The sequence below is a fragment of the Nelusetta ayraudi genome, unplaced genomic scaffold (genome assembly GCF_046127955.1).
Source record: "Nelusetta ayraudi isolate G7.1 ecotype Tasmania unplaced genomic scaffold, CSIRO-AGI_Nayr_v1 ptg000125l, whole genome shotgun sequence".
Classification (NCBI taxonomy): Eukaryota; Metazoa; Chordata; class Actinopteri; order Tetraodontiformes; family Monacanthidae; genus Nelusetta; species Nelusetta ayraudi.
The window spans coordinates 885,001-894,980 of NW_027466175.1; the positions used below are offsets into that span (position 1 = coordinate 885,001).

The 9,980-nt window shown below is 49.0% G+C and overlaps 1 protein-coding gene across 1 annotated transcript in view; it reads right to left on the minus strand.

Annotated features, from left to right (window-relative positions):
* The window catches only part of phrf1 (PHD and ring finger domains 1), a 10,337-nt gene extending 1,071 nt beyond the window's left edge, over positions 1-9,266 (minus strand). Inside the window, exons 1-16 of the mRNA XM_076050221.1 lie at positions 9,130-9,266; positions 8,893-8,994; positions 8,415-8,611; positions 8,212-8,295; positions 7,603-7,736; positions 7,142-7,233; positions 6,374-6,546; positions 5,729-5,849; positions 5,462-5,583; positions 5,120-5,313; positions 4,886-5,008; positions 4,627-4,781; positions 4,116-4,221; positions 2,355-4,007; positions 586-1,820; positions 367-434 (exon numbers count right to left, since the gene is read on the minus strand). Coding sequence (XP_075906336.1) covers positions 367-434; positions 586-1,820; positions 2,355-4,007; positions 4,116-4,221; positions 4,627-4,781; positions 4,886-5,008; positions 5,120-5,313; positions 5,462-5,583; positions 5,729-5,849; positions 6,374-6,546; positions 7,142-7,233; positions 7,603-7,736; positions 8,212-8,295; positions 8,415-8,611; positions 8,893-8,994; positions 9,130-9,217 — 4,647 coding nt within the window. The 5' untranslated portion in view covers positions 9,218-9,266. The remainder of the gene's footprint in view (positions 1-366; positions 435-585; positions 1,821-2,354; positions 4,008-4,115; positions 4,222-4,626; positions 4,782-4,885; positions 5,009-5,119; positions 5,314-5,461; positions 5,584-5,728; positions 5,850-6,373; positions 6,547-7,141; positions 7,234-7,602; positions 7,737-8,211; positions 8,296-8,414; positions 8,612-8,892; positions 8,995-9,129) is intronic.
* Between the last annotated feature and the right edge of the window lie 714 nt (positions 9,267-9,980).

Below are 9,980 nucleotides of genomic sequence, written 5' to 3' on the forward strand. Positions count from 1 at the left end.
AAAATTGTTGTGGGGAAAAAAAGAAACAAAAAGACTTCCGTCCATCCAAAAATAAATTTTCCAGTAACTAAAAAAAAGACACCCACAGGCAACTTCTCCAATTGTTGCCATGCCCCTTGTACAGTTGATGCACATCTGCGTCTTTGAACGCAGCCTTAGCTGGAAGCTGCGGCTGAGTCTGATGTCTGTCCACGCAAGGTCAAAGAATTTGCCATCTCTGGTTTCGATTATCTGAGAAATGCTTAGTATCAGTTTCAGTTTCAGTCATGTGACTGAGCGCTGCTCGTCTACCTTTGGATAAATGCTGCCCTCATCTGGTCCCTCAATGACATTACACGTGTTAAACTGCTCCTCTCACTCTCTTACCAGGCTCGATGTTGCGGCGGGTCTGCGAACTCCTTCCTGCTTCAGCTTCAATTTGTAGAGGGCCAACTCTGCCAAAGACAACAGCTTTTCAAACAAAATTCCAAACAAAGGAAGAACACGCGTGCGCGTGCGTGTGTGTGTGTGTGTGTGTGTGTGTGTGTGTGTGTGTGTGTGTGTGTGTGTGTGTGTGTGTGGTGGCGGCACAAAGGCAACACTCACTGCTGGAGGATTTCTCAGGTTGGGGCCCCTCAGGTTCCTGTATATTCCAGGTGACTCTCTTCACCTGGTTCTTGGATTTGACGCCCAGTGCCGCCGTCGCTTCTCCCACCTCAGCCGCCGCCACCGGCGCCACCGGCGCCACCTCCTCTTCCTCCTCCTCCTCTTCCTTCTCCTGCTTGACGGGCGCTGCTTTGGGCTCCGACTTGCGCTCGTAGTCCAGGCTGTCGAGCATCACGTCGACGTTGAAGTCGTCGTCGTCCGAGTCCGAGGGCTGCAGGACTTCCTGCTTGACGGCGGCTGCCGGTGTCGTCTGGGAGCCGAACTCTGCGGTGGGCGGAGGGGACGAGGGCGCCGCGGAGGGCGGAGGGGACGAGGGCGGAGGGGACGAGAGCGCCGAGGGAAGGCGGCAGACTTCAGAGGAGAGCGACTCGGATTTGAAAAGGCGACTTTGGTGAGGTTCGGCCTTGATGGGTTGGTCTTTGCTTCCCTCCACGTCGATCTCTCTTTTCACCTCCGGAGGGTGAATATCAGTTTCCTCTTCTTCCTCCTTGACCGGTTTGAGGAGAGCAAAGCCTTCAAACATATCAAGGCACGGTTCTTTCTCCTTCTTGATGTCTTTTACGGCCTTCTTCTCTTTGTCCCTGGCTGCCGTGGCAGCCCCGCCGTCCCTCCTGTCCTTCCTGCTCTTTAAATTGCTCGCATGGACGGACGTCTCCTGTGTTTTCGCTGCAGCCACTTTCTCCTCTCTGTGGGAGCGTTGAACCGCTTCCTTCTCTTTCTTCACGGCCTGCGACTCTTTTGTGTCTTTCGAGTCCTTAACACGAGAGGCCGAAGGTTTCTGGGTATTCTTGGAGGACCTTTCTTCTTTTCTTCTCTCCCTGGAGCTGGACCTGGACCGGTGTCTCCTCCTGTTCTTTGACTTTGATTCCTCCTTATTTCTGGAGGAGGCCGGCGTCTGCTGCGCCCGCGACCGCTCTTTATTTCTTTCTCTCGAACGCGACCGGGATCTGGACGCCGACCGGCCATGCCTGCGGTCTCTTGATCGGGACCTGGACCTGGACCTGGACCTGGAGCGTGATCTTGATGGAGATCTGGAGTGAGCTCGGCTGCGTCTCTTGTCCCTCGGAGCCTTTTTTCTCCCGGAGTCGCTGTCTCTGCCGTCACGACGCTCTTTCCTGCTGTCATTAGGCTTTTTCCTGCGTGAGCGCTCTCTGCTGCCGGAGCTGGAAGCAGACCTGGAAGCAGAAACGACAGGAAAGAGAGACGGTGACTGTGGAAGTTCATCAGCAGGTCACATTAATGCCTGGCGCCTTCACAGTCAAGCTTAATGTTCATCATTGTGCTGTAAAATGGATAATAGGATAATAATGACTGACGACAAAAGCTAAGTTTGGATCAATTTGTGTGATTTCCCCGCTTTCATTTTCAGGTCAGGTTCATGTTTTTGAAGCTGTGTGTTTCAGCATGAGTGTGGTTTTACCGGTGGTGTTTTTTTCCCCCAAACTCTACACGCGTACATTTTTAATTCAATTGACATTATCAAGGCAACATGCTGGGGTTGTTTGCCTACATTAGTAGAAGCGAGTTTACTTGTGTTGCTTCTGATTTCACATTTACAATTTATCTATTTATTATGATGACTGAATAATACGGTCAAGGATCACACTTTTTTTTTTTTTATATATTTTGTTATACTTGACGTTGTACAATGACAGTGGAGACCTTCTGATTCTCATTCTCATTTCAACTCATTTTATAACCAAAAGTACCTCGATCGCCTTCTTTCTCTGGAGCGTGAGGGTGATCGGGCTCGCTGCTTCCTCCTGTGCTCCCCGTCAGAGGAGTCCGAGTGCGAGCTGCCTGAGGACGAGCGGACCCTCCTCCTGTGCCGCTTGGAGCTCGGCTGCTCGTCCTTGTTCTCCTTCGGCTGGCGGCCCTGGTCCGAGGCCGAGCGAGGCTCTTTTCTCCTCCTCCTGTCGCTCTCTGAGCTGCTCGACTCCTGCGGCGCCTCCTGCCCCCGGCGGAGATCTTTCAGCGGGGACTTGGAGTCGCGCTTCGTCTCCGTCTTGCACTTCTTCTTGGTGGGTACCGGGGTGGAGGCGGAGGGCTCGGTTTTGCAGACGACGGGGGCAGCGCTGGGAGCGTTGTGACTGCCGTTCTGTTCCCCTCCAGTCTTTCTCTCATCCTTCACCAGGCCGCAGTCGACGTTTACTTTGGCTTCTCCTGTTTGGGCATTGGCAGTAATCACTTTTCTTTCCAGTGTGCTGTGTGAGCTGGGCTCCATCTTCACTTTAATGCTCCATAATGTTTGTTTATCAGTGCCAGAGTCGTCCTGTCCCGACTCTCTTGTAACCGTTGCGTGTTCTGGTGGAGAGCTGACCGGTGATGCAGCTCTCTGAGCACCAGCGCCACTCGGCTCCTCCTTGATGATCTTCCGGTTGTGTGTTTCATTGGCGACACAAAACCGGTCGTCGCTGTTGTGCGCTTCCAGCTCCTCTTTCACCAGACTGGAGGCCTCCTCATCCTGCGTGGTGCACTGCGAGCTGTTGTCCAAGCTGGTGCTCTCGGCCTCCTCGTCCGAGCTGCACGACTCTGAGAGGGTGGGGTTGAAGGGGTCGTACATGCTGTTACTGTCTTCCTCCCTGTTCCCGCCCAGCGTGCGCGACGCCAGGAGCATCTGCTTGTCCCTGCGGAGCTGCCTCTTCCGCGCCGCCTCTTCTCGGTCTTTCTCCACGTCCGGCACGGTGCTGCGGCTGCTGCTGGAAGAGGGAGGCCCAGCGTTCAGCCGCCTTGAATGCCAGGAGTTCCCGCTAGAGTTGATACGGAAGCTCACTGCTGCTGCTGCTGCTGCCGAGGACGATGACGACGACGACGATGAAGACTGATACTGCCCGCTAGCAGCGGACGAGGAGGATGAGGAAAAGGAGTTGGAGAAGGCAGACGACGATGATGATGATGATGAGGATGATGACGAGGCAACTGTATCAGGCCTCGGTCTCCTGGCCTGACCCTCATTCCGACCCTTGTGTTGATCCACACTTTGCTGCCTCCCTTTGTCTCCAGAGAAGCTGTTCATTCCCGTCCCTGGGATGCCATAACCACGGCTGTTGGTGGCAGGGTTGCTACTACTACTGTTTCGATGCGCAGCGCCATTTGTGAGTCCAACACTGTCCCTCTTTATTTTCGGTATTCTGGGAAGCACCGACACGTCCTCCCACATCTCCTTCACGGGTGCTTTTTTAAGTAGCGAAGGCGACGCTGTTCCCTTGTTTCTGGAGCTGGACTCCTGATGGAGGGTCGAGGACCTGGAGGAGGAGGGCAACTGGGGATCACTGGCCCGTCTGTGACTGGGATGGAAGGCGGGTCTGACGGGACCGGGCGGCTGCAGCCTCGGATGAACTTGGGGAGACGAGAGAAGCGGACTGCCCGATGACGACATGTTGGGTGAGTTGTGTGGGAGAGGCCTGCTGCTGGAGGAGCCTTCGCTGTGGTGGTGGTGGTGGTGGTGGTGGGGGTGGGGGTGGGGGGACGGAAAGCCGTCTCCCTGGTTCGGCGACATCTCGGGGGTGACCTCGGTGCCTGCGTCTGGCAAGGCAGTGGTGCTGCTGATGCTCGGCGCTAATGAAGACGGCACGACTGCGACGCAGAAGACACACAGGAGAGAACATAAATGCATTTAGAAAATTAACCAGTGGATGTCCATTTTTATTTATATTTTCTGATGAAAAACACCATGATTGTTCTGCCAATGTACATGCACAACCAGCACGACAGATCAAAACTGATGACTTCCAGTCTCTGGTCAAAGCTTCATTTCTTTACTGTATTTTTCCCCTTGTTTAAAAATTCTAAATCCAGATTGACAAACCAAAATCCAATCCTCTTTGCCAAAAGGAACAGCACAGAAGCACCACTGACAAAGAACCTCTCTTCCCGGAAAATCAGTTTAACATTAGCAGTATTGTTTGACAGTTAAACAGTAAACCGTGAACATCTTTAACTGAACACTGTGGATTTGAAACTTATGGCAAAAAGACTTACGCGGGTTTGAAGCTTTAAGGGAACCATCTCGATTGATGATGACGTCAGAGCTGTCCATCAACAGCATGCTCTGTCCTGACAGGATGCTGCCCAGCAAATCAGGCACAGGAGCCGCTTCCACGACACCCGCTGAGTGATGGGCATCCCCGGCCCTCCTGGAAAAACAATGCAGCCATGAGATAAGGACGGAAATATAATCTTCCATATCAAATGTTTCCATAAAGGAACCACGTCCCCAGGATGCGAGGGGCGGACCTACCGCGAGAGGCTTGCAGTGAATGGTCGAGCTACAGGCTGGTGAGAGCGGAGGGCCGACTGAGAGATGCCTCGTCTCTTGGCCTCTAGCAGTGACGGAACTCGGGCCGGTTGCTCCTCTTCCTCCCTGGTCAGAACAATAGCGTATAAGAGAGTTAGATCCATTTACAACGTTTTAAATGAAATGCTTGGTGCATCCATCAACAACACATGAAATGCACAAAACGCCGCTTCTTACTGGTTGGTAAATGGATCGAGGTCGAACGGATCTCCGTAAATAGAGAGCGACGCTGCGCCAATGTCGGCACGCATGCCGCTAAGCGTGTGCTCTGACGGCCGGTAAACTGTCGGCAGTGAAGAGCCCTTTTTGTCCTTTGCCATCCCAAGATGACCAGCAATGCGGCTTCGAGGAGTGGCCACTTTCTTCATCACCTGGTGGACAAAGATGCAGAAGATGCAGCTTGTTTTAAGCAGAGAAATGTTCATATGTAGAGACGGACAGAACGATTAGCTGTTTACAAACACTTCACTTACCATACTATACCATACTATAATATACTCTACTATACTATAGACCCACCTGCTTTCTCCTGGATGTCCTTCTGACTTTACGTTTCCTCCCTTTGGTTCCTTTACCCGCTGCTTTCCCTTTTTTGCCTGCAGCAGAAGTTGTCTTTTTCCTTCTGACCTTTCTTCGTTTTCCTGCAAAAAATAAATAAGTAGAACGAAAACAAGGATGTTACAGAACTGGTTAGAACAACAACTTTCTCGTTGCTCCACCCAACAGTTAATATAATCAGATAAACTAAGGCTAAGTGAATGTTTTTGTTTTGCATTTGCAACTTACTGGTCCTCGCTGGGGCTCGAGGTGTGAAGTCCCGTATGTACACAGCAGTGTTGAGGCCAGCCACCACAGCATTGATGGTTTCATCAAGCCACGACGACTCAATCAGATAAGTTGGTGCCAACTGGTGAAGACAGGGTTGAGTTGAAGGTCATTTTAAACACACAATTATTAGGATTGTACATGCTGATATTTTACGTACGGCTTCTTTTTCAAACACAATCTAATGAACGACTCTTGAATTTAGATGTTGTTATGCAACACAGAGGGAATAAACAAACAAAAACAAAATAAACAGACACAACAAATATTGTTATTTGGCTGTCAAGAAAAATGTCACGTTGAACTTCAACGCTGCTGTTGGACCACAAATTCACTCAGCACATTACTGCTCAAAACACAGGCAACATTCATCATCAACTGAAAACACAAAATGCACCACAACTTTCTGTTAATGACGACAAAAGGCTCCAACTCCTGTGACAACAGTCTGTAGGAGCCTTTAGACAAACACTCTTAACTCAAACATGTTGGCTGTTGTTTTAAATCAGTCCAATAACAAACTCCCAGGTCTTGTCATGTGAGTTGTGCAGTGGCAGTTAGAAAGGTGAAAAAGGCCAAGACAAAGCGTCACGCCTCATGCCAAACCTGGGACGAGCGTGCCTGTGTGATGCGATGTCGGTTGACATTAGCCCGGACCCTCTCACTCTGCTGGGTTCGGGCGATAGCTCTGGTGGGACCGGCAGTCTGAGCGCGCCTGGAGGCATGGCGAGCAGTAGAAGGAAGACTCTCTGACTCACTGAGGTCTTCAGCCAAATCACCTGGATGAAGATTGAAATTAGAAGACAGACAGGGGAAATATTTTGTTGAGCTCTATTGCCCGACTATGAGAATATTTATAATTACAACAACATGGCATTTACCATTTGTTATTGTGGTATTAAAGCGGTAACACACAGAGAAATTCAACAGACCACTTTAAAAACAGGCACAGCCTGAAGCTGTTCAGGTCTCCACTCTCTCCCCTCTCTATAGATTTGTTTGTGTGGCTCCTGCGCTGTGATTACTATGCCTGTATTCCCCCTCTACAGTCAAATCGCTGTGAACTGACTTCTTCCAACTCCATCCTGCAACCTCTGCCTGATTGGCACAGTTGCCTGCAGCTGTTCATTGTTGTGCTGCAATCAGAAGGACCTGGACTATGTATAAGCCAGGCAGCAGGCCCACACTGTGCACGTGTGTGTAGGTAGAATTTAAGCTTTTGGCAGTTGAACCTAAAAACATGGTTTTGACTATCAACACTTCAAGTTATGTTAATTCCTTCATCTTTCACGAGCTGCGCCATAACAGAAATAAAAATAGAGAGCACCTTTACATTCAGACCAAGTCAGGGATGTCAATGAGAATCAACCTTACTTGAGTGACGGTTGTTGGCTTGGCACTCGGGGCAGAACCATTCTTCCACAGGAACAGCGTCTAAAGGCGGTGTGAGACACTCCATGTGATACCTGCGAAACAAAACACAAAATATGCATCATGTAAAAGTGCTTTACGCTACTGTTATAATTGCTTTATTGGATTCAGCCTCCTCTGTGAAGACAAGTGGAAGAGGACACGCCCACAACAGGTTCCAGCCCAGATAAGGACACATAATATCCAACCATCTATTCATTAACATCCATCTATGCATTATTGCTTCTCCTGTAAAGGAACCCCTGTGTGGTCCATGACTCGAACCCATGACCTTGTTGCTGTGAGCTGACAGTGCTAATCACTGCAAGAACAGCAGGGCAGATGTGGAGGAATGGACACAATAGGTTGAATCTTCCTGTCAACGCAGCAGAAATGGAGATTTAATACAGAAACCATGACCTTACCCAGCATCACAGCCATCGCACAGCAGGAGGCGATCCTCACGGTCGCTGGCCCCACACACCTCACAGTTGGTCTGCTCCAGGTTCAAATCTACTGCTTCCTCTTGCCCTTCTTTCACAGGCTTTTGTACTGTGATCTGAATGAGGCCGTGAGAGAAAGACACACAAACAAGTCAGTGTGGACAGCACAGACGATGTGTAAGTGGTAAAACTGAATTATAGACCTTGTCCACGTGTACAAGGGCATTTTAAACAAAGAAAAAAAGAAATATTTGGACCGCCAGTGAAAAAAACAATGCGCACACATACACTGATGCATGAATTTTAAAAATAATCTTGTTTGCATGCAACCACAAATGCAGAACTTCAGGCAACGTCAGGTCGGTCTGTCAAATGAAGACAGCACCAAGGCCACATTCAAACCAGGCAGGAAACGCCGACACTGACTGCAAGCTGCACATAACCGCCTTTCTTCGGCCGCATCGTCTGGCACAAAAACCCTTGTTGTTAGGGACCTCAAACCTGTCTACGTTGCAGAAACTATGTTTACGGGTATGATATCCACATGCATGTGAACAATGCCTTAGGCTACTGGAAAGGGATCAGACTCACCACTTTCTTCACTTTACCGCCATAACAGATCCTCAGGTGAATGTTATTGAAGGTGAGCCGATCTACAGGACACGAGTTTGCATTCTAGAAAAGGAAGAGAGACAAAAATTCAGCCTGCACTGGAACACAAACATTGCAGTGAACAACATGCTCTCTTATCAAGGCCTTTCACGCTGGACAAGAAGGATTTTGTTCCAACCAACCTTGGCCCATTCTAGGATACAGTCAAGACAGAAGTAGTGCTCGCAGTTCTCCGGCGTTGCAATTGGCTGGCTGTTGAATGAGTTCAGGCAGATGGGACATTTGTCTTCGTCCTCATCTGAGCTCATTGCTGCGAGGTCTGCAGATGTTCCCCCACATGCCCCTTCCCCAGCCTTCTCGTCCTCCTCTTCATCCTCACCTGTAATGCAGTTGAGATGTATGGTGAATATATTAACACACTAGATATTTTGAGAGAAAAAAAAGACCACTTTAAAAGTAAGCCGCCATTGGAAATATGTTTTTTACCATTTCAAGTCAATATGGCAAGTTGGAGAAACTACAACAAAACCACGAGACTTGAGGTTTACATTAAGCAATATTAAAAAAAAAGATACCAGTGTCATCCTTAAACACATCAAATCCCAGCCAAATAACGCTCAGCAAGAATGCAACCTGTGACATAACTTAAATCAGATGCACTCCTACCATTTTCTTCCTCCTCCTCATCGCCATACTCCTCGTCTTCCTCACCGCTGTCAGACTCTCCCTCCTCAGACTCCTCCTCAGCGTCATCAGAGTCATCTGGGATGAAATGCAGCAATGGGCAAACAATATATACAAAAAGTATAGGGATCGATCAGTGCCCTGGACATAATGCCATTAAAGGAGCTCATTCTCTACCCAAATTAAGTCATTAGATGAAGGACAATTCCCTACCTGATATGGCCCACGCTGCAGATCTTTTCCCCTTGCAGTGGGAAGTGCTGCGGTTGATCAGCTCGTCTTGGCTGTCTTCGTCGTCCATGGCTGACCATCCAGCGAACAGGTGCTTTCAGACTGGACCTGAACTAGACCTTGGAAGACAGCGGGCAAACGAACTCTAATGAAACATTTCTGCAACAACCAACATATGAATGCAATCAATGTGTGTAAAACCGGGGACATGCAAAGAACACATTTTAAAGGAGGTCAATGTGACAACGGCGTTTCAGGCGCCAGTCCTCTGGTCGATCGTGAGTGGAGATCATTGTCACAAGCAGCATGTGCTCTTGCGCTATGACATCATTCTAGAAAGGAAATACACATCAAAGCCGTAGTTTTTAGCTACAACTAGCATTCGGACCTGGAAATATGCAACTATAATGGCCCGTATGATGCAACTCACTTTCATTGTTTGCTGACAAATAAGAAAATGTGAACGCAAGCGAGCTGCCTTGCACTATTATGCTAAGGCTTTATTTGTAAACAAAGAAGTGTCGGGGTTCCAAATGAAACCTCTCGTGTCTCACATGAACGTGTGCATGCAGCGTTTACATGTTTCAACACGCTTAGAATCGATTTAAGAAGTGACACTGTCAAGACAACCACGTCCCACTCTTCGAAATGAACAAATAACGTTGGTTAGCTTCGGTGTCGCTGCTGGCTAACACCGGGACAGCTACATTTAGCTGACGTCAATCACAAGCGCAGAAAAAAACATTCATTATTTAGGGAGACCGCATCTTTGCTCAGTCTTCTTTAGTCTGATATTCAATTCAAGAATTTGGAACGAATTTCAAGCCTACCCT